General features: G+C 38.2%; 5 protein-coding genes across 6 annotated transcripts; 3 read left to right on the forward strand and 2 right to left on the reverse strand.

The window, feature by feature from the left end:
- Positions 1-13: 13 nt before the first annotated feature.
- LOC124352583 (neprilysin-4-like) lies at positions 14-3,910 on the reverse strand. Its single transcript, XM_046802119.1, has 17 exons — positions 3,772-3,910; positions 3,596-3,699; positions 3,265-3,441; positions 3,090-3,173; positions 2,814-3,019; positions 2,522-2,722; positions 2,345-2,458; positions 2,118-2,259; positions 1,921-2,038; positions 1,738-1,834; positions 1,401-1,580; positions 1,232-1,335; positions 1,080-1,138; positions 945-999; positions 785-852; positions 464-591; positions 14-382 (listed from the first exon to the last, which is right to left on the reverse strand). Exons 1-17 carry the CDS (start codon positions 3,783-3,785, stop codon positions 38-40), a joined length of 2,196 nt encoding a protein of 731 aa, XP_046658075.1. The 5' UTR covers positions 3,786-3,910; the 3' UTR covers positions 14-37.
- Positions 3,911-4,770: 860 nt separating this feature from the next.
- Positions 4,771-8,441, forward strand: LOC124352535 (RING finger protein 10-like). 2 transcript variants are annotated; one of them, XM_046802061.1, is made up of 11 exons: positions 4,771-5,238; positions 5,344-5,564; positions 5,623-5,849; positions 5,913-6,003; positions 6,237-6,421; positions 6,479-6,851; positions 6,910-7,155; positions 7,220-7,526; positions 7,595-7,866; positions 7,934-8,156; positions 8,212-8,441. In XM_046802061.1, the coding sequence occupies exons 1-11, from the start codon at positions 5,178-5,180 to the stop codon at positions 8,313-8,315; spliced, it is 2,310 nt and encodes a 769-aa protein (XP_046658017.1). In that variant the 5' UTR covers positions 4,771-5,177; the 3' UTR covers positions 8,316-8,441. The 2 variants fall into 2 exon arrangements, with proteins under 2 accessions (XP_046658017.1, XP_046658025.1); XM_046802069.1 differs by having other exon boundaries at positions 5,680-5,849.
- Positions 8,438-9,252, reverse strand: LOC124311150 (sodium/calcium exchanger regulatory protein 1-like). Its single transcript, XM_046775492.1, has 5 exons — positions 9,054-9,252; positions 8,822-8,994; positions 8,700-8,767; positions 8,604-8,637; positions 8,438-8,546 (listed from the first exon to the last, which is right to left on the reverse strand). Exons 1-5 carry the CDS (start codon positions 9,121-9,123, stop codon positions 8,490-8,492), a joined length of 402 nt encoding a protein of 133 aa, XP_046631448.1. The 5' UTR covers positions 9,124-9,252; the 3' UTR covers positions 8,438-8,489.
- Positions 9,253-10,445: 1,193 nt separating this feature from the next.
- Positions 10,446-11,123, forward strand: LOC124311163. Its single transcript, XM_046775518.1, has 3 exons — positions 10,446-10,673; positions 10,736-10,879; positions 10,941-11,123. The coding sequence occupies exons 1-3, from the start codon at positions 10,530-10,532 to the stop codon at positions 11,010-11,012; spliced, it is 360 nt and encodes a 119-aa protein (XP_046631474.1). The 5' UTR covers positions 10,446-10,529; the 3' UTR covers positions 11,013-11,123.
- Positions 11,124-12,071: 948 nt separating this feature from the next.
- LOC124352430 (unconventional myosin IC-like) lies at positions 12,072-19,530 on the forward strand. Its single transcript, XM_046802009.1, has 19 exons — positions 12,072-12,343; positions 14,724-14,930; positions 15,016-15,131; positions 15,203-15,273; positions 15,334-15,542; positions 15,610-15,789; positions 15,864-16,076; positions 16,171-16,603; positions 16,678-16,964; positions 17,048-17,230; positions 17,296-17,466; positions 17,543-17,731; positions 17,796-18,026; positions 18,097-18,217; positions 18,288-18,415; positions 18,484-18,729; positions 18,813-18,880; positions 18,957-19,059; positions 19,131-19,530. The coding sequence occupies exons 2-19, from the start codon at positions 14,805-14,807 to the stop codon at positions 19,140-19,142; spliced, it is 3,087 nt and encodes a 1,028-aa protein (XP_046657965.1). The 5' UTR covers positions 12,072-12,343; positions 14,724-14,804; the 3' UTR covers positions 19,143-19,530.
- The last annotated feature ends 2,720 nt before the right edge of the window (positions 19,531-22,250 follow it).

Genomic DNA, 22,250 nt, shown 5'->3' on the forward strand with positions numbered 1-22,250 from the left:
GATAGGATAAAAAAAAGGTAATAACAAAATATAGAAATCAGCGCCAAAGGAGGCATTTATTTAATCGATTCATTGGTGAATTTGGAGGACAGTTAAACTCTCGGACAAAATCTTCGGAATTGGAAAGTGTTCCGATAACTCGATAACGGCTGGGACTATGCGGATCGTTCATGACCTGGTTCAAGAGTTTCTCTGGAGTATCGGCGCTGCAGTGAGTATTGGCGAAGGTGATGAAAAAGATTTGCTCCGACGTGAATTGCTCTAGTCCAGGTAAAGGTGGCTCGACTCCGTTGGCTGCAACAAAGTTGCGGTAGGCGACGTACGCTTCTCGTATCCCTCCATAGTCGGCCATATTTTCTCCTAACGTCGTAATGCCGTTTAACTGATGTAAAAAAAATTAATGTAGGCTACTACCGTAATTTTTATACAGTATTATAATGGGTTCAGAAACTGGTTTTCTTACGCGCGTCCCGTTCAAAACGGTGAATTCACTGTATTTCTGAATAAAACATTGCGCTCTTGAAAGATATTGCTGTAACGTATTTTCGGTCCACCACTGAACTGTATTACCATATTTATCATTTTGGCGGCCTGAAAATATATGCCACCAAAAATAGTTATGTAAAATACAATTATCAGAAACTTAAAATTAAAGGTTTTTAAAAAAATCAAGCTTAACTTAATACAAAAAAATAATCAAAAATTGAAAAAGATTTGCGTCTTTTTTTTTCTAATCAAATTTTGGCTTTAAGCGCAGTTAAAATTGATCTAAACTTTATTATACCTTTGTCATCAAAGCCGTGAGTTATTTCATGTCCAATAACAACTCCAATTCCACCATAATTCATCGCACTGGTTTTTATATTGTCCATCATGTAACGGAAAAGTGTTAAGTGAGGAGTTATTGATTTAATAAAAGAACTTTTACGATATTCTATGCTTACGCAGATCTTCCGTTCAATCCAAAATATGGTGGCTGCAATATTCCCGCTGGAAAACCTATGCGCATATACATAAAATAATTAAGTACACCTTTTTTAAAAACTTTACTCTAAAAAGAAAATATTTAATTTGCATACTTATAGAATTATATTTCGGGGCATAGAAAGCGTTTACGATGGAAGGAAAAGTGATCCATCTAGGAAAAAAAAATAAGATCGAAAAATTCAAAAGAATCCCTGCGCACACAATTATAATGATATAGCCTAATATCCAATTAACCAGTTTATACCTAGTGCGGTTTGTTTTGCGTCGCAGACTCCGAAGTCCGTCTCGAGTAAGTCTAACATTCACGTTTTGGATGTTCTTAAAATGGTCGTTGATAGATATCCCCAGCTAAAATTTAAATTTAAATTAGTTTAAAAAGTATTATGTAGCTATAGGCCTGTCGGGATTCTTACCCCATCATAATAATATACTTCCAATTCACGTTTTTTTGTAATCCAATCGGGATAGCCGACTAGTTCAATCATAGCGTCAACCTTCTCTTTGGCGATCGCTTTCGTTGCGTCATCCATCCAATCGGCTTCGGTAATTAATGTCACAAACGCTGCTTTCAGGTATGTAATCATCTGTTTCACCTGAATTATTTGTTATGAATCGGTGTACATTTGTCTGCGAATCTTCTCGCATTTTTTTTTAAATTATTATTATTCTTAACAATTATATACTTAACATGTTAGACTATATACCGGCCGTGTTGGATCAAATCCATATAAATCTAAGTGTGGTGCTCACCTGCGTTTTTATGTTCGCTTGAAAATGTTGTTCTATGTATTTCGCACCGACAGCAAAACCTAACACGCTGTTGATCTGGTTAGCGCAGCTATTCGATCTTGTTTGGCCAAGGATAATTCAATTAAGTAATTTTTTTAACGGCAATATGTACAATGGACATTGTTTAGGACTGTTATTACTTACCGAGTGTCTGATTGCGGATTGCCGTAAAGAGCTTTAGAGAAGCTGATGGCCAGGCTATTCATTTTGCTGTTTGTTTCTGGTGATAACAGTCTTACTAAGCGCCACATGATGTAGTTAGCTGAAATTTTCCAAGATGTAACAGGAAATGTATTTTTACTGTCATTAAACTCGTTAAGTGAAATTTGGCAATCATTTACCTACTACACGCGTTGATTTTCTATCCAGTATAGCAAATAGATTTTGTAAATATTCTTTCTCTACGACGATAATGCGCTCGTTAGTAGAAATGCTGACATTAACTGTCGAATAAATCTGATTGATGTATCCAAACCAGTCCATCTGACGTCATAAAAGAAAATTTCTAGATATACTGAGAGAATCGGAGACAAGTTGCAACCAGATGTTATAATGTACTAGCCTATACCTGAGCTTGATGCGTTCTACTAGAAAATCCATTTGTCCAACTTTGAATTTCTGTTAAGAGCATAGGATTATACATGCGAGAGCTGTCCCGTCTTGCCTCTGCACGAGTGACGATCTGTGTAGAAAAATGTGATTAATATTTTTAAATCAATGGAATCCCGCCCGAATAAAAAAATACTGTAGCGAGTTCAATTTCAAATTGTAATAAATCTTGGACATCTGAATTGATTTGCTCGTCGGTAGCACCTCCACTTCCTAGTGCATCTCGAATGGCTTTAGCAGATCCAGAAACATATGCAAAATAAGCCGACATGATTTTAGGATGATCTCCAGGGTTCAACAAGATGTTAAGCGGTAAACTCAGCGATCCCTGGTCAATCTTCAACAAATAAAATGCGACGTACCATCGTCAGAAATCTATAAATCGTAAGACATATTTTTTTTTTTTTTTCGTTGTGTGTCTGGCTTACGTAAATAGAGCTCCGTTCGGTGTCGTAGTTGTCCATATCATTGTACACTGAGATGAAGTAAGAAATACGATAGGATGTGCGAAGTGAAGCTGTAACGGCCTTCCAGTCAAAATGTATTTCTTCGTTGAAACTTTTTGTCATCGGCCAGCCACCATAGTTTTCTAAAACGTCAATCAGTGGCTTCAACCCTAAATTCTGTATCGCACCTAATAACACACAGACAAATAGTCAGCCTATATGCAATTCAGGGTCACGAAAACAAATAATTATTTTTACGAGTATTCATGCAGGCCTTGTACATAACTCGCGCACTATTTAATGGCCTTGGGTCTCTGGCGTCAACGTTTTGCTCCAGTATTACTTTTCATAAAAAATTACGTTTGAAGTTTCAATTTCAATTCAAGGTATAATTTTTGGGGGATTTATTCGAGCGCTCGGGAAATGTCCTTACTTTTCAAATCGTTTATTAGTCGATCCCGTAGTATATCGATTTGACTCCAACGAGATTTCGACTGTGGGATTGGGTTTTTCTTTATCCAGCCGCCGCATGCATATTGGTAGAAATCTTGGCACGGATCAACGTTAAAGTCCATAGCCTCAATTAATGACAAAGCAGCTTCATTAAATCCTACATACAAGGAACATTTTCGCATTAACATCCAATCCTCGATCCAATCTTTAAATGGGCGTTTAACTTATATTGAAAGAAATAACGTTTCCGTAAAATTTTTTAAATTCTTATAATACAGCATTTATAGCTGTAACAGTCTTAATAATTTTACCTCCCATCGATAAAGATGAATGATCCGCAATGGGATTACCGGTCACAATGTAAATAAGAAAACTGAAAACTTCGACGAAACGGGAAAGCCAAAATCTATTCGGTCTGTACAAGAATGTTTTTTAATCCAAAAGATTTCTAAACGCACTAAAAAAATGTTGGAGTGATTACTCTTACCTGATGTTGACCATTTTACCGGAATACAGCAAATCAAAATGTTTAATCACAGAATAATCAAATATTCACTCGACGACAAATCGAAAACTAATTGATGTTGTAGAGTTATGTTAATCTTTGAATTGATCCTTTTATCTGATCTAACTGGTGAGACGTAACTGATGCGTTCATCGGGATTGCTCTGAATTTAAAGGTACGGTCCGGCTTTCATGAATTTAGGGGATCACTGATTTTTCAATAATTTCCTGCCTCCATGTATTGAAAATGAAATTGGGCAAACTTTTGACCTTTACGGACCTCAATTCATTCGTGTTGGCAGACATAATTTCTAAAAAAGGATGTGCGTGCTGTGATGGACATTTATTCCTAATTCCATAGTTATTATGTCATTCAAGGCCATTTACCGTTTGCTCATCCGTTCTATAGGCTTGATCTCATTGTATTTAACGTCCCTATAAATAACAATTCAACCAAAAAAAAAAAAAAGAATTAATGAAGTGGGGAATTCGGACAAAGTATCAATAGCTCGTGAACGAATTGATGATTTGCGAATAAAAACTTTCTTTTTGTGAAAAAATTTACTTCTAAGAGAAAGTCAAATAATTAAATTATTGGTATTCGCAAGAATAAACTCGTTGCTTTTTCTTTACATAATAAATTTTTTTTTTTAAATTTGTATATTTTCCGCAGTGATTTAGAAGAAAAAAAGAGGAAGGCGTTTTCCTTTTTCAAATTTTTTTTTTTTAAATATTACGGCAGTTGTCCGAAGTCCAATTCTGCAATTCTCCACTCTCCAGTCACGCAGCACCGCAGTGTAAGCTACGTTGCTGATGCCGCTATGTTACTATTCACCGCATTTTAATCATGCCTAAAAAAAATAAAAATAACAAAATAACATAAAAATAAAAATATTTTAAAACATAATAGGTGTATATTTTGTTTTAGTAGAATTTTAATGTTTGCACCTTGTGCTGGCAACGCTCACCGAAACAGACCTCATGAACACTACGACGTAAATTTTTAGTCGGCCATTAGATCGAATACTAGATTATTTTTGGAAGTTTCAGCCATCGTGCTGCCCGGCAAATTTGTCGTTAGAAATCTTATCCGATCACTTTGTTTGCGCCCATTTTGTCTGGCAAGGGAGTTACTAAATACTCCTTTGCTAATTTGCCCCTTTGCCGTTAACTCTCTATTAATAAAACCCAACTTTCCAACTGAACTATTATTTGCAATAGTTCATTTTATTATTACATTAAGATGGAAGGTGCCTTTTGATAAGATGAATCCTTTGCTTGAATCACGTTGTTTCTACTCCCCTCGTGGAGATAGCTCTGCGTCTCTCTCTAGTTTGATTAGTATTAGTAGTTTTTTGTTGTTTAATTCACCAACTTTCATTTTCCAAAATGGAAAGCAAGAACTTGCGTCCTAGTGGGCCATCCTCAGATATCAAACCTAATAAAACAGGTATGTTGGTTAGTTGAATCTTCTACAATTTTATCTTACTTCACTGTGCAGTTTATTTTTAAGGTAAATAAATTTTCTAATTCTATCTCTTTGTTGACCATTTAGATCTGAGCTCTTTGACTGGGACAAAATTGCAGAATCGTAGTGGGAAGAAAAGAGAAAATGTCTTACCTAAGAGTCCCAGTGCAAGTATTTCTACTGGACCTGTTCCGACTGGATCCAAAAATCAGAAGCCATGGCTGCCCAAGCAAAAAGGACCAGACAAGAGGCAGCAGAGAACTGGTGGGCTTGTTGGATCAGGAACCAATAGAAAAAATTATCACCAGGTAGTATGTGTGTAGTCCCTTAAAGGATGCATGTACTAAATTATAAATTTATGTTTAGGTAACTGATGACCCAAATGATCCCGATTTTGATTTGATGTTATCTGAAACGGGAAAGAAACAAAATTTGGCTCATCTTCTAAATATGAAGTTTCAATTTGCTCCACGAGATACTTCTGTGTCTAACTACTGGAGAGCTACCCATTCTGGCAATGGAGGGAAAGGAAAGCGATTTAGTAGTTACTCTGGCAGGGCTCATCTTAACAAGGATCACTATCTCCAAGCCAAGTGAGAAAATTTTTCTTGTGATAAATATCATTGAAAATAATTTTTTTTCCTCTTTCAACTTAGTTGTCAGTTTGTTGTTAAAGCTGATGGAGACTACACAGTCTATTTAGCAGATCCAGATCTATTGGTTCCATGGGAGTCTATTGAACAAATTGTAAGTATCCTTATCGTAAAATAGTTCAGTGCAACCTAACCAAACTTTTGAGTTCGCTTGAGGATCTTATCATGTCCCGGCGCTAATTACTGTTTGGGACATTAATTCTGTCAATCATGTTCGAGGCTGAAGGAAACATTCTTTAGACTCTTCAGCATATTTTTTTGTTTATTGACTGTACATTATTTGATTTTAAACTTCATAAAATTACAATTGTTTTTTAAATAATTTAGAGAATCTGGGGGTCGGAAGTCGGATCTTGTCCAATATGTCTACATTCTCCTGTTGCGGCCAAGATGACTCGCTGTGGTCACATCTATTGTTGGCCCTGTATTCTTCACTTTTTGGCTCTGTCCGACAAGCCGTCAAGACCTTGTCCTATATGCGATGTTTCTGTTCGTATTCAAGATTTGAAAAGGTACATGCCATATTTAAAAAAAATACTGATGACTTTTAGTTTACACCTTATTTTCAGTGTGGTGGCTCTTGAGCAGAGAAATCTTAAGGTGGGAGATGCTTTGGAGATGAGATTGATGAAGCGCGATCGCCATTCGCTACAACCGCAGCCAGTTTCGCGATCCCAAGAATTTGGTGTTCCTTCTAAACAGCTGAAGCCCTCCTATTTGGGTAAAGTCGGTGAGGATCATGTTTTCAGCAAATTACTACTCTGTACGCCGAACGAGGTCGCCAATTTGATACTGCAATGGGAGAAAACTGAATTGCAAACTCAGTTGGAGTCTGAAAAAGATTGCCCAGAGTCGTGTTTCATTCAACAAGCTTTGGAACTATTGGCAGTGAGAGAAAACAGCACCGCAGTCGAATGCCTATCATCTTTCGCAACAGCATTGGTTAGTTTTCCTTGTTGTTAACGTTACAAGTTTCTGGTATTTATTATTTGAATTTTAGGATTTGACGGCTGTCAATGTTAATGCGGATTCCTTCAAGAGTGACGCATTGACTAGTATGGCGTTGCATGAAGACACGAATATTCAACCAGGCGAAGAATTGATATTCGGCGATTTGCAATCAGAAGAAATCAAAGATTGTCAATCAGATGTTTCGTCTAACACAACGTGTGGACATGTGGACATACCGTTGGGTGAATCGAGCGCATTTCGGAAATCCCTAGTTGCTAGTCCAGATAATGTTTCGGTATGTTTTAATTGTTTGGTTTTTTTTTCCTGTTCTCGTGTGTTAATTTTAAGTTCTTTAACAGGTAACTGATTCCCATCAGCATCAACAACAGAAAAATGTGTTTTATTTTTACCAAAGTAGTGATGGTCAAGCAATTTATCTTCACCACATCAACGTTCAGATGCTTGTTCGTTGTTACGGATCGTTGGAACTGTGCCCAGAAACTATCCAGGGGCGTATTGTTGAAATTGAAACTTTGTCCATGACTGAAGAGTGGCGAAATCGGCTACGCTATTTAGGACATATTCCGGTCTCGAAGCAATTCCAGATTATGGAAATTGCACTCACAGAACCCGAGCTGGATTTCAGCATTCTTGAAGAATTCAAAGGTATTTCGAAAAAAAAAAAAAAAAAAAAATCGGTTGTGAGTGTAATTATGTATTGGTTTTATTTAAAGAACGTGTTGATGAGCGGGCCCGTCGACGCCGCCGTAAGGATCGGGAAGAAAGACGTCGTGAACTAGAGATTCAGCGAGCGGAAGACGCCAAGTGGGGTCGAACAAAAAACCAACCTATCGTACGGCTTGACTCGCAGGTTCATTTCCCGGGATTCATCAGTCCCAACTCTCTGGAGTTACCAAACATTGGGGAGGACGATACGTTCGTCGATATCTCACCTGCTAGTATTGAACGCGGAGCCCAACAGAGTGCTGGAATGTCGTTTGCACAGGTAGTTTTTTTTTCTGTTTTTAGTTCTGGTGTATCATTCACTTACTATTTTCCTTTTACCCGATCAGATGTTGCGTGAAGGGAAGAATAAAATTCCAACAGTCTGGTCTACACTTTCGAAATCAGAAATTAAAATTTCAGAATCAGCATTCAGCCTGAATAAACCTGGACGTTATCGCAATACGAGTGAAAGCGAATCAGAAATTGCGGATTATGCTCCGGCCCCCGAGTATAAAGAAACGTTTAGTTCGGCGTTGGCGGCTGCATTCGATCAAGCTGCCAAGTCTAAAGGTGAATTTTTGTTTTGTTTTTTATTCAAACAAAATTTCATTGTTGGATTTTGTAGGAGTTACTACTGCAGATGAAAAACCAGAGAACATGTCAAGTAAGAAAAGCAAAAAGAAAGTTAAACAGAAGGTTTTGTTTTCTACTGGGATGAATTTCATGTGACATTTACTAAATTATCAATCAATAACTTTTATGCTTAAAGCTAAAAATAGGGGATAAGGTGATGGTGTTTAACCTGTTAATTAATGTAAACTAGTTGGCTCATACTAATAAAAAATTCACAATCAATGTTTACTTGAGATTTATTCAATCATATCGAACCGAAATAGTATATATTTATGCTCGTTTAAAATGACGTACAGCAACTAGATCCGTTTTCTCATGAGTCATTGTCTAGAATAAAATTTCTTGATAAAACTTATTACCTAAAAGAAATTTAATTTAACTTACCATGATAAAGCCATCATCAGAAAACTCCAAAACCCTTAAAACAAAATTTAAAATCTATTAAAATGTTGTCCAAATAACCAGAACAAAAAGGTGTACCTTTGAGATTTACCACGATCACTTTGGGAGCTGATTATCAACTTGTTATCTTCAACAGTGGCTGTATTCTGTAAATCAGTGAATTGTAATAAGTAATACAGGACATGACAGAACAATTTTACCTTAATAGACCTGCCCCCCATCATTGTTTCTTCATACTCTTCTCCAAGCTTGAAAGTATTAGAACTGCTTGACATCAGAGTGCTTGTTTTCATAGTCCACTGGTCATCTTTCTTGGAGATTTCAATTGTAGGAGAAGAAGCTGTCATCATCTTCCTTGCAACCCATGGGATTCCTTAACAAAATATTTGTAAAAGAACGTATTCGGTGAACTTTAAAGTGATCTAAACTTACCGATGGCACTGTAAAATTCATCCAGTTTCTCATTCTTGAAGTTCGTGAAGGTTCCTTCAAACTTGGTCATTCTCGAGTGTAGGAACGATGAATGTTAGTCGAAAAATAGAGAGCAACGACTAGTGAACGACTACTTGTTGAATCGCTGATGACTACGAGTGTTAAAACATGGGTCCCTTAACATAAAGAAAACACCCCTCTCGTCAAAAACACTTCCGTGACGTAGGCAAATAGCAACATTGCCATGATAGAAATATGGTAATTTAATTCAAATTATAAAAACTTAAGTTCGCTAAGTTGCATTCAAATCACCCAAAACAGTCAATTTAAAATCATATTTGAAACGCTACAAATTTAAGCGCTTTTCGTAACTTGCTGCGCCACTATTTGTATTTATGACATTGAAATATAACTGCATACCGAAAAATGTTTAACTCCTTCTCGTTTCGAGTCTATTTTAAAATATTATGTTTATCGAATAGATGAGAAAACGAACGTCATCTTCAGTATCTGGCTTGAGATTTCATGTTAAGGGAAGGACAACCGATAAAGGGTCATAAAGCACGCTTTCTTTCCTTCTCATATCGCATGTCTTAAGAGTTAAGACGCATATAAACGAGCTGTTATCAACGAAATCCGGGGGTGAGATAGTATCTATTACCAAGTTCATCCCAACTCCAAAAACTGAGTTCGTCTTCTTCGTCACAGTGCCTAAAAGAACAGTTTTAATATTTTCAGATTCCCTGGAAGTGAAATAAATGTTATTGATTACCATTATTGATCAAAGATCGATCAAAGACTACCATTTTCAGGAAAGGATTTATTAGAAAAATTCTTTGATTTAATAACTAAACCCTGAAATTTGAAAATGATTTAAGTTTTCAGAAATTTCAAATCAGACTCTGTGCAATGTGCAGTTCCGCTTGAAAAACCGGCAATCTGTCGTTCACACTACAATTATGTCTGCCGGGAATCCTGTTCACGAGGCATTCACGTTGACAGACGTATGATATGGAGGGACTGTCGTCAACTATGAAAGCCCCTAATTTAGATAAATTTACTTACAAAATGCCCCCAATCTTTTACCCGGATTTTTTTAGGAGGAGGGTTGTGTCGTGTACACCCGACTCCATTAACTGGGTCACCGCCCACGACGTCCATCGCTTCAAATATACCTTGACAGCATGTTTGGTATTTTGCAAAGTTACCCACTCCATTTTATTCTAACAGCTAAAACGTAAAACCCCTAAATAAATCTAGCAGCTGATGGATATCGGTCGGGAGCGGTGGCCCAGATATTTATTTGGAGTCGGATGCACTACAGTGAGCCCTAGCGGAGAGAAAATAATTTTTCGCAATTTGATCAACTCTTGCTAGATGGCGCTGATCAGAATTCCCAATAATTTTGTCTGCTACATTTCTTTTCTTCATTCATCATAAAGAACGAATTTTAGGCTGTGAAAATTTCGTTAGAAAATGGCAGATAAACAAGGAAAAGGTATCCCAATTTTACCCGAAGCCGAAGCAGTTGTTGCTCGAGCAAAACTTAGGGACGCACTGAAAGCTGAATTTCGCAAGAAATTAACTCATCCCTATCGTCTCCAAGAACCTGGCTACATAGTAAGCCTTTAATATCAGACCAGCTTAGAATGTTTAAATATCAAATTATCATTCCATTTCAGTTTGATCCAGCCATTCAGCGATATGCATCCATGAAGGCTTCAAATTTTGATTACTTCAAGGTTACTCCTAAAACAACCAAATATGGTCTGGTGCCTATGCTTTGTACGGTCTTTGGATTTGCCTGGCTCTGTCAAACTAAACGGGTAAGATTCTGTCTTACACAACAAATATACATTGTAATAATTGTTTTCCTTTCATTTCTAGGATGAATACGAAACCAAACTTAGAACAGGTCAGATTTCATATGCGGACAGAGTTTTCAAGTTTACAGTTTAGTTCAAATAAGTATATGACTAGTATGTAATAAGCTGAAGAAGCTTATTTGATCTTAGTCCTGCTGGTATGTGTACTGCAAATGTTGTAATAAAAGGGAATGAGGTACAATAAGTCAATAAGCTACATATCTCTTTCAAATCTTAAGTGTTAATTAGCTTGAAAGTACGGTATAAAGAAAATCTAGTTAAAAGTAGGCCTATTATTTCTGGAGTTATATTTTGAACAAAGGGATTTAACATACAAAAGATTACAAATTACACCTATGCATACCTAAATAGGAACAAATATTTTATCTAATAAGAAAAATGGTAGTCTATACTGTTAAAAGTGTTTATTAATAATTGTTCTTTTAGTTACGACGTTAGCAATTAATATCTTTTTGGTAAATAATGACATAGGTATATAGCAAAAATATAGGAAATAGGAAAATAAATAGGAAATAGGATATAGCACCGTAATGCTATATGCGATCCCATTCATTATTTGCGCCCGATTTTATTTTACCATTTCAATTTTTTGGACTCAACTTCTGCCAATTGTATAAAATAAACCAAAGTCCAAGAATAAGGGTCAAGCAATCAAAAAAAAATTAACATTTTTTATTTTGAAATATCAAAATGGAAAAAGATAAAGCGAAGCAGATTTGGACAAGCCAAAAAGAAAATTACGTCAGCCAGAATTCGATTACAAATAAACCAACGACGGACTGATAAAACTCTCCTTTTCTAGTCATATCACATATCACACGTTATAAAGTGTCTGTTCGACTTTCATGGATTGAGGATTTATTGCTGCACCAAATCCTGTTACAAATTCACTTTTTAGGATTTTTTTATCATTTGAACGTTGAACCATAAAAAATAAAACAATAAAATAAGTTCATATTACTTTTTTTTATCAAGTTTTGTTTTGGAGGTTTTAGAATCTCACACAAAATATCTCCGGTGAAATAACAATCCAACCTTACGATAGATGGCACGGGGTAGGGATGTAATTGAGAAATTTTAACCTTTTAGAGCTCTCGCGTGCTCACGAATACACACACAGACACAAAACTGTGGCGGGACTGGCGGCACAGTTTACATCTGGGAATAAGAGGTGGCTACAGAGTTGAAAGTGGTTTGAAGTCCCCGGCCCGATTTTACTGCCAAGTCCCGACCGGTGCAGTCTAGTACATTTCGTGCTCCTCTTATATATTAGATACCTACTCACTTATTACTCTCTCTGCTCTATCTATCTATTTATCTCATCCGTTCCAACTGGACCGTATCTACATAGAGCAGTTCCTTCTTGCTCTCCCCCCATTCAACAAGCTGTTGTTTTTCGACAAGGTAAGTCCGATTTTGTGTGTCGTCTGTTTTCTTTTTCTTTTTTTTTGTTTGTTTACTCATCTTCGCTATTTACCAATTAGATTCGTATTCTAAAAATTTGTGAGTCACCGCGAAAATGGCGATGAATTGCGTGTGGCATTTGTCGAGATTGCCATCTGTCATTTTTAGACACAGATGTTTTCCACAGCTTTTTCTCCCTTCGTTCACGATCAGTTTTCGATGGTTTATTTATTCAGTCAGTCCCATTCTCGCCGCACTTGCAATGGACAGTTAAAATGTCTACGTTGGTCGTTAATAGAGTTAAGATTCCATTAGTTATTGCTGGATTTAGAGACAATTAATTCCTTTTTTTTTCCCTCGTGCTGATAAGATGTGTCCCAATATAAGCCGCCGGCCGGTTTACTTATCGCCTTATCATTCTCACCTTATTGATTACAATGTTAGAAATGCCGTGCCCATTTATGGAGTCCCTCCAAATTGACACATCCTTGACGACGAGCTTAAAATTTCATCTCGACACCTCAAAGTGTCTGTAAGATATTGGCGATGATGTTAGGACTTTTGGGGGGAAGTTTTTTCTCGTTCAACAGTCACGTATTTAAAAGACAATCGCGACCAGCTTTCCACCGGTCTAACCTGTTGTTAAAATTTCAAAATAAAAAAAGAACCGGGTGGCGTTCTATATGCTGTGCGGTGTAGTATGTAGTTGACGTGACACGGGAGCCCGATGAACTCCACCTTTTCACTTTTGATCTCAAAGAAAGTTTCACCTGGGGATTGTTGGCCTTTGTCACTACCTGGCTTTTAGAGTATCACGCCCTGCTGTACAAGCAGCCGAAGCAACTTTCCCGTTTACATTTACCGTGTGTATATTATTATTATCATTTTCTTTCTTTCATCATTTTTCGGGAGGTGAAGGGAGGGAATAATACACAGGATCGTGCAAAGAACATTCAACGTCACACAAAAAGGGTCTTATGTACTGTTTCTTATCTAACATAACTTGATCTACCCTAGTCGACAAGCATTGCGACACCCGACCAAGATAAATCATTTGGGTAGTTGCTCGACTGTCTCTCTAGAAAAATTCAACAATTCGACAAGGAGAAAAACGTCTGGGAAACAAGAGCATCCCGATAGACGTTATAGTCGTTTGTTCAAATATATAAAACTGGTTTTTATTTTTTTTTTGTCTATTTTTCTTTTCTGTGTGACTCTCGGAAATGAAGAAAACCATAACCGTGACCACGGATTTTGTTAGAAACGCATCTCAACCTAGAAATTACGGAAAAAGTCATTTACATTGAAAGGGATGCGATGACGTCTTTGGAGCGCGCTCGTCGGCAGCGATTGATTATTCATTTTTTTTTTTTTTTTTTGTTTCTTTTCTTATTCAAGCTGGGGCGGCCGCGCCTGCTTCGTGAATTCGTGAATTCCCGACTCTGGCTGCTGCTGGTTCAATGGAGCGAAGTCGATTTCTTTTCGGTCGTTATTTTTATTAGATACTCTGTGTTGCCTGCTGTGTGTATAGTAATGTCAGTGACTCGGTTCATCCGCCCCCCTTCAAACAATCTCCGTCAGCCTTATCATTGGCGATATTTCTCGGCATAGCACTCTATCCCGAACTTTGACGCTATAAGATTTTGTCTTTCTTCTTTTCTTCTTTTATAGACATTTTCTCCTTTAACATTCCTTAGCGCTATAGATCGCCAGATCCGTGTTGAGGCAGTGATTCATTAACTTCTATTTTGAGGTGTACACGGCACGTGTAAGCAGCTCAGCTTCCGCCTTAATCCGTTCAGCGGGAGCGTGCACATGTGTCAATATGGAAGCAACGCCCCTCTCTCTCTCTCTCTCTCTTATTTTTCTTATACTTTCTTTTTTTGGGTATTTCCTGGGTGTTGTACTGGTTTTTGTTGGTGTTGTTGCTTCTGCAAGCCCGAGAGCTACTCACCCCGCCTTTTCTAATAAACATCCTCCACGAACTTGAATCAACAATTTAAATGGAAGGCCGTGGAGGCGGAAAAAGAGGAGTCTCCCCTACTATGGCCATCTCTTCTGTGGCGTGTCAAAGTCATTTCGGGGCTCATTTCTTAGAATTCTCTACACCCAAAAAACTCACGGCAGCGTTAAAAAATAAAATGTCGTCGTCTTGAACCCGGGAGAACTTTTTTATCTCGACTCGAGCAAGTCATTTACGACTGATGATTCTATCGAGTATACGCGGGTATATACTCACAAGTCGGTTCCGGTGTTTGTCAAGTCCACGCTCTGATTATTTGAACACGTTACGCTAAACGATCTGCCATTCGCGCAACATTTTCAACCGTGCGACGCAAAACGCCGAGAATTCTAATCCGCCCTGGCGTCTAAATTTCAGGCACTTGAACAGCAGCAACGGCCATTATCATCTGCTGTCGTCATAGCCGCTCGTCCGGACTGAGAGAGAAGAACTGACGTCATGGAGCAAGATTTGCATGTAAGGGACCGGGTCGGAGTCCAGGATTTTGTCCTGCTGGAAGATCACACGTCCGAGTCGGCATTTATAGAAAACCTGCAAAAACGATTCAATGAGGGGCTTATTTACGTAAGCTGACACCATTTTTATTTTTATCTTTTTTAAAAACCTTGTATCTTTAATTAACGCTCGATCATCTCCACCCAAAAAATAGACGTACATTGGACCAGTTTTGGTTTCCGTTAATCCGTACAAGAACCTCCCCATCTACGGATCAGACTACGTCGAAAAGTACCGCAATGTCAATTTCTACGAACTGCCACCTCACGTGTAAGCCAAATTTAATTAATTCCTTAAATTAATCGCGTTGAATTTCAACTCATATTCTTCGTTTGACTCAGATTCGCCCTGACGGACACTGCGCTGCGGTCTCTACGCGGTGAACTGATTAACCAATGCATCCTCATTTCAGGTATTTTATTATATTCCCAATATGTTTTTCTTTAATTAATTAATTCACTTAATCCATCAGGTGAGTCGGGAGCGGGCAAGACGGAGGCCTCGAAAAAAGTGTTGCAATTCATCGCCGCCACGACGCGCAAGAAGGCGAATTTGGAGACGGTCAAAGACAAATTGCTCCAATCCAACCCGGTCCTGGAGGCCTTCGGTAACGCCAAAACCAATCGCAACGATAACTCGTCACGATTCGGCAAATATATGGACGTCGAGTTCGATTTCACCGTAAGTTGGAAAAAACGAGTTTGATAAATCAAAAGAGAAAGCTGAGGAGTTTTGATTCCGTGCACAGGGCGACCCTACCGGTGGGCACATCATCAACTATCTGCTGGAGAAATCACGCGTAGTGTTCCAGGCTAAAGGCGAGCGCAACTTCCACATCTTCTACCAACTTCTGGCCGGAGCCGATGATGCCCTTTTGGAGAAACTGTCACTCAAGAGGGACCCTAGTCACTACGTCTACCTTAAACAGGTAGACTATTTGACTCTTACACGCATTCTTTTGAAATAAATGAGATTTTATATACATTCATTCTACGAACGCAGGGCGATAGTTCGAAGGTGAGCGGAGTCGACGACGCCGAGGGCTTCAAAACTGTCAGGGAGGCTCTGAAAGTCATGGAAATCGGAGATGAAGAGCAACAGGCCCTTTACCTTCTCTTGTCCGTCATCATCCACCTGGGAAACATTGAGTTTGCCAGCGGAGACGGCGGCAGGGCTAGAATCACCAACCCAGACTTGGTTTCTACCATCGCCAAGGTGTGGATTCTGTTATTTTGTCTACCTGGTGGAAAGAAACCTGTTTCCGTAAAGTTATTTTCCTTTTTCTTTTTATTTTGATACCAAATTTCAGCTCCTTCAATGCCCTGAAGACAAACTGGTGAAAGCCTTGCTGAATAAGACGATTGAAGCTCGGGATGATGTTGTGGTTTCACCGATGGCCCGCGACGAAGCCGTCAAAGCCCGCGACGCCCTATCCAAATCCGTCTACGAGCGCATGTTCACTTGGCTGGTCCAGCGGCTCAATCGATCCCTCCAATCGTCCTGGGAGGTCAAGAAGAAATACGTGCTCGGCATTTTAGACATTTACGGCTTTGAGATCTTTCAGTCCAACAGTTTCGAGCAGCTTTGCATCAATTACTGCAACGAAAAGCTTCAGCAGCTCTTTATCGAGCTGACGCTCAAATCTGAACAGGACGAATATCGCCGCGAGGGCATCGCCTGGGAACCCGTTACCTATTTCGATAACAAGATCATCTGTGACCTTATTGAAGAAAAACACAAGGGTATAAAAGTCAAACATCGATCCTTGTTAGACTCTCCTAAACTGAGAAATTCTTTTCTATACATACATCTATAGGTATTATTTCCATCATGGACGAGGAATGTCTAGTGCCCGGGGAGACGAATGACAAAACATTCCTCAACAAGATGGACAAGCTGCTGAGCGACCACCCGCATTACCTGAGCCATGCCAAAGGTGACAACAAAATGAAGAAAACCATCGAACGCGAAGAATTCCGTCTGCTCCACTACGCCGGCGAGGTCACCTACAACGTCAAAGGTTTTTTGGAGAAAAACAACGATCTGTTGTATCGTGACTTGAAGGACGCCATGATTTCATCTTCCAACCTTATCACGAAAGATGTACAGATTTATTTCGTTTTTCTATTCCACGTCACCTGTATCTGATTTGAATTGGACATTTTTGTTTTTTTCCAATCTGTCAGGTTTTCACGTCAAGCGAACTGAGTAGCAAGAAACGTCCGGATACAGCCGCTTCACAATTCAAGACCAGTTTGGCCCGGCTAGTCGAAATTTTGATTAGTAAGGAACCGTCTTACATTCGTTGCATCAAACCCAACGATGTCAAGAAGTCCAGCATGTTTGAAACGGGCATTGTCACCCATCAGGTATATCATCATCTAAAAATAATCAATTAAAGTAAACAATTCCAATAAATTTGTTGTTTTATCAGGTGAAATATTTGGGTTTAGTGGAGAATTTGAGAGTCCGCCGCGCTGGATTCGCTTATCGGCGACCTTATGAAGCCTTTTTGAATCGCTATAAAAGCCTGTGTCCCGATACTTGGCCCCAACCGAAAGGAGATCCTAAAAGCGCCGTTCAGACACTTGTCAACCATCTTAAGGTAAATAATAATCCCAAAAAATGTTATTCTAGGTACGTATAAAAATTTCATGTTCATTTTTTACCGTTTGATGCAGTATGGCGAAAATGATTACCGTATGGGTCTGACCAAAATATTCATCCGGCTGCCAAAGACCTTGTTTGAGACGGAGGACGCCTTCCAGCGGAGGAAGAACGAGCTGGCAAGCCTGATTCAGGCCAAATACAAGGGGATCCTTCAACGACGCAAATACTTGGCTATTCGCCTTCGCATTATCCGCGTCCAGGTAATTCATATTTAACAAATTCCCTCAAAATTTTCCAAAAATTCAATTATTCATTTTCTTTAAGTCTATGATCCGCCGTTTCCTGGCAAAGCGCCGAGCCAATAAACGTCGCTGGGCAGTGCAGGTGATCCGTCACTTCATTAATGGCTTCATGAAGCGCAATGAGCCTTTGAATTCGGCCAACGAGAAATTCCTCGGATTCGTCCGCTTCCACTACTTGATGCGTTTGACCAAGAAACTGCCGGAATCGATTATGGACAAGTCTTGGTCCGACGCACCTGCCAGCTGCCAAGAGGTTTCCGTCACTTCATTTTATGTTGATGGTAGGGTTCGTGTCAATTATAAAATTTAATTGTATAATGTAGGCCAATGATGTATTGCGATCCATGTACATGAAATGGATGGTTGGGCGTTATTGCAAGAACATCGCGCCTGCTCGTAAACGTCAATTTGAATTGAAAGTTTTGGCTGAAGCGGTATTCAAAAGTAAGTTCTACAACACAGTGCTCAGTATTATTCGAATTAATTTATATCGCCTTTATCGCTTCATAAACAGATAACAAAAAGAGCTATCAGGAAAGCATTTCCAAGTGGTTCGTCGACTGCCGCTTGTCGACTGAGCAGCAAGGTCCTTTCCGTTCCATTTTCGAAGCCAATGTCAAATCACAAGGCGAAACAATTTTGGTATTACGCTTACACTTTTGTATAGTTAAAATCCCCCGAGGCTATAAGTTTCAATTGATTTTCTGCAGTACTCGGCTCCGGTCAAGAAATTCGATCGTCATGGCTACAAAGAACGTGAACGCTACTTGGCACTTACCAAATCGGCCGTCTATTTGCTGGATGCGAAGGATTGCAAGATCAAGCACCGCTTGACATTCAACGATATCACCGGCATAACCGTTACCAATAGTCAAGACAATTTAATTGTGGTGAGAATTCCCGAGGATGACAAAAAAGACAAAGGTGACCTGATCCTCGAGTGTCGTAACTTGATCGTAAGTTGATTTTTATTTTCTGCGCGTTTTATTAAATGCGCAACTATTGCGTGACTTGTTAAAAATAGAATTTTTTTTTTTAGGAAGCACTCACCTGGATTGTGGATACCTGCAACAAACGTGACATCATTCGATTTGAATCCGCAACGTCGTAATAACATACAAATTACAAATGATTTCACAAATTGTCCTTTGATCTAATTGGAATTATTGAAATGTTTAACCAGGTTGACGCACCATATCGCCAAGGGTAAACCTGGTACCATTGAAATTACCCACGGTGGACCAGTCACAGGCATTACTAAAGGGAAAAATGGTCATTTAATGGTGGTAAGTAAATTTTTTTTTTTTTAAATCAATTTTAGTTAACTAATAAATGCTCATCGTTTGATGCATTTTAGGCTGCGTCATAACACACGATGGTTATTCAACATTACTGTTGGGTGGCAAGGGGAGAAAGGGCGCGCGACAGTTATTCAAATAGATGAAGAAGACATTCCCATATTTTTTAATGGTTCATTTTTGTTGATTACTATTTCTGAGAGAAGACAAGCAAAGGACTCGGAGCTTTGAAACAAGTGCCGTGATTTGGTCAAGTATATTTACAAGTTACAATCAATAATCGTGATTCGGAATTCCAGCAGCTAGTCTCGTCAACCTGGTATACATATATGATAATAGCACATAAAATCCTAAACATATTTTGGTTAGATTGTTTATATAAAGGGGGAAATTATTGTATATGTTATGTTGAATTGATGTGCATTTCGAAGTCGATAACATGGAACCCTTATCAATTAATTCAAGTTTTATTTTATTTTAATCTCAATGTATGCAGTAACTTAAGTTCCTAAATATGTCAAGCAGCAGTTCGTTACAGCAAGCCGTTCGTGTCACATTTGAAGGATAACGTAAAGTGATGACGCAAATTACAAAGAGTGGCCAATTTTGTAGTGTGAAATAATTTTTTGCCCAATTCTAGGTTTTAGCCAAAAAGCAATCATTTGGGCGGAGGGCCTTGACCTTCCAGGAAAATTCTATATGGACGTCCATGTAAAAAAAAACAAACAAAAGTTCCAATTCTGCGAGGTGCACAACAAATCTACCTTACTAACTTTTTTAATAATACAACGAAAATGATGGGGCTTTGACATTTAACGTCTATATGATAAGCGCCACAGCATATTTCGCGTGTCCTTATAATTAATTTTCGTAAGTGCTGCAACGAATTATATATAATTCGTCATTGTCAATGTCAATCAATAACACATGCACAAATACAATTTTCTTAGTTACTTTTAAAACAGAAATTAATTTAAATAGTAATGCAAATGCGGTGAATTAAACAATACAATTCAATATAGTAATGCCTCCCGACCGTTTTTGGTTGCACGCAGGCCTACCTTTCAGGAACTTCCCTTGCCCGTTCTTTGAAACTGGTAGATGATAATAAGATACGTGAAAATAGTCTCCAAAGTCTAAAAAAATAATTTGGTTTTTAAAAATTATTCTCTATTCAATGCGTATACTGCCAATTTACTGGGATGATAAGACTTTTGGACAAAGACAGAACCCCTTTCAGGCTATGCCTATCTAAATTTTTGCTCATCTGTGATATTTCGATTATGTAGGAAGTGATCTGTTAAACCAATGTTATATAATTAATTCAAATACTAAAGAAATAATGGTCTAGAAAACAATATTCCCGGTACCGATACCTTATTACACTCGTTCAAATTCCCTTCGTTTCTAGTGTCCCGTAAGCTGCGAAGAACAGTTATACATTCAGTCGTCTATTTCAAGATAAGGCGATTAAATGTATGGATCAGTTTTTAAAATACGAAATAATATAGCCAATTACAATTTCTCGAATCTGATCGCTCGTATGGCAAATGAGCCAAAAACGCAAAAAGGCTTCAATAACGTCGCTGCAGCCCCAGCAAAGCACAGTCACGATACCACGTTTATAAAACTCGATGATGTAGTAAGAAGAAGTGAGCATTGTGAGAAATGTCTGAAAACAGTTTATCGCCAAAACGGCACTAAAGTGACGATGAAGTAAATCAGCCGCCAAATAAAGTTGTTTCAGATGACGCAGGTTCGTAAAGGTCCGCTGAACTGCAGTACGACTAGGAATTGTAGCATTTCTCACCATAAAATAAAGCAAGTTTAAGTTGGTAATCAACTTCCTGGTGTAGAAAATGTATAGTTGTCCGCAGATGATGAATAACCAAACAGGTAGCACAGTTAAACTGTTTTACAACAATATTTAATTATTTGGAGAATATAGTCATGACATATGAATTGTGATTGTGAACCTACCACTGGTTTGAGAAGTTTTTAATCAAATCCTGGAGAATATACAGCGGCATATAAGCCCATGGTTTGTTTAAATTTATATAAGTGGAAAATGTCCAGTTTAAAACTAACTATGAAAAATAACGTTAACGTGCACAATTGTGCATCAAATAGCTTTGTTAAATTTTTTCAAAGAGAATCTTACCATAAACACCATGTAGATAAGACCAAACAAGGAATATCGTTTTATTGGCGACAAGTTTGGCCGTTTGAATTTGAAATCGACGGATTCCAGGGTCTCCAAAAACAATGTCACCGATGGCCAGATTTTAAATACTAAACTAAGGTGTACAATTATATCTGAAACTAGCCGGATAAGTCGATACAGATCATCAACGAGAACCTCGATCAATCTTTCGACTTTTATTTCCTGGCCACCGAAAAAAATTTCAATTATTTGGAGGCGCCTGACGAATATATAAATGTTGCTCTGAATAGCCAAAATGAGCAAGAAAAACGTCCCAGAACGGTATAGGCGTTGACTCCATTGTGAATCGGGATTCGCAAAAACACCCACAATTTTAAGTAAAGCACTTAAAGGCGATAAACCCAAGCGGAAAAACCGATCGCTCAGTGTTTCTGCCATAATTTCACTTGACTAAGTGCATGCCGAACATTATATGGTATGGACTTTTCATGAGAAAAAAGGGTTCAAACTCTACGAGTTGCGCACCAAATCTACCTTACTACCTTTTTGAATAATACCACAAAAATGACGGAGCAATGATGTCTAACGTAGATATTTTATAAGCGCCACACTGTATATATTTCACTTGTGTCCATATAATTAATTTGCGTATGTGCCGCAACAATAATAACATGTGCATCACAATTGCACAAATACAATTTTCTTAGTTACTTGAACAGGAATTAATTCAACAATAGTAATGCAAATGGTATTACTTCTCGTCCATTTTCGGTTGCACGCAGGTTCTTTTCAGGAAGTTCCTTCGCCAGCACTTTGAAACTGGTAGATGATGAGAAGATACGTGAAAATAATCTCCAAAGTCTAAATAAATAATTTGGTTTTTAAAAAATTATTTTCTATTCAATGCGTATTGCCAATTTACTGGAATGATAAGACTTTTGGACAAAGACAAAACTCCTTTAAGGCTATGCCTATCTCGATTTTTGTTCATCTGTGATATTTCGATTATGTAGGA

The sequence above is a fragment of the Daphnia pulicaria genome, chromosome 1 (assembly GCF_021234035.1).
Source record: "Daphnia pulicaria isolate SC F1-1A chromosome 1, SC_F0-13Bv2, whole genome shotgun sequence".
Taxonomy (NCBI): domain Eukaryota; kingdom Metazoa; phylum Arthropoda; class Branchiopoda; order Diplostraca; family Daphniidae; genus Daphnia; species Daphnia pulicaria.

Excerpts from the sequence above, each read along its gene's own strand:
- LOC124352430 (XM_046802009.1), top strand. The coding sequence starts at position 14,805 with ATGGAGCAAGATTTGCATGTAAGGGACCGGGTCGGAGTCCAGGATTTT. Across the intron at positions 15,543-15,609 it reads ACGTCGAGTTCGATTTCACC|GGCGACCCTACCGGTGGGCA; the intron begins GTAAGTTGGAAA and ends TTCCGTGCACAG. Across the intron at positions 15,790-15,863 it reads ACTACGTCTACCTTAAACAG|GGCGATAGTTCGAAGGTGAG; the intron begins GTAGACTATTTG and ends CTACGAACGCAG.
- LOC124352535 (XM_046802061.1), top strand. The coding sequence starts at position 5,178 with ATGGAAAGCAAGAACTTGCGTCCTAGTGGGCCATCCTCAGATATCAAA. Across the intron at positions 6,422-6,478 it reads CGTATTCAAGATTTGAAAAG|TGTGGTGGCTCTTGAGCAGA; the intron begins GTACATGCCATA and ends CCTTATTTTCAG. Across the intron at positions 7,156-7,219 it reads CTAGTCCAGATAATGTTTCG|GTAACTGATTCCCATCAGCA; the intron begins GTATGTTTTAAT and ends GTTCTTTAACAG.
- LOC124352583 (XM_046802119.1), bottom strand. Across the intron at positions 3,020-3,089 it reads CAAGGCCTGCATGAATACTC|GTGCGATACAGAATTTAGGG; the intron begins GTAAAAATAATT and ends GTGTGTTATTAG. Across the intron at positions 592-784 it reads TCACGGCTTTGATGACAAAG|GCCGCCAAAATGATAAATAT; the intron begins GTATAATAAAGT and ends ATATATTTTCAG.
- LOC124311163 (XM_046775518.1), top strand. The coding sequence starts at position 10,530 with ATGGCAGATAAACAAGGAAAAGGTATCCCAATTTTACCCGAAGCCGAA. Across the intron at positions 10,674-10,735 it reads TCCAAGAACCTGGCTACATA|TTTGATCCAGCCATTCAGCG; the intron begins GTAAGCCTTTAA and ends ATTCCATTTCAG. Across the intron at positions 10,880-10,940 it reads GGCTCTGTCAAACTAAACGG|GATGAATACGAAACCAAACT; the intron begins GTAAGATTCTGT and ends TTTCATTTCTAG.
- LOC124311150 (XM_046775492.1), bottom strand. The coding sequence starts at position 9,123 with ATGACCAAGTTTGAAGGAACCTTCACGAACTTCAAGAATGAGAAACTG. Across the intron at positions 8,995-9,053 it reads TGAATTTTACAGTGCCATCG|GAATCCCATGGGTTGCAAGG; the intron begins GTAAGTTTAGAT and ends TATTTTGTTAAG. Across the intron at positions 8,638-8,699 it reads GATCGTGGTAAATCTCAAAG|GGTTTTGGAGTTTTCTGATG; the intron begins GTACACCTTTTT and ends TTTTGTTTTAAG.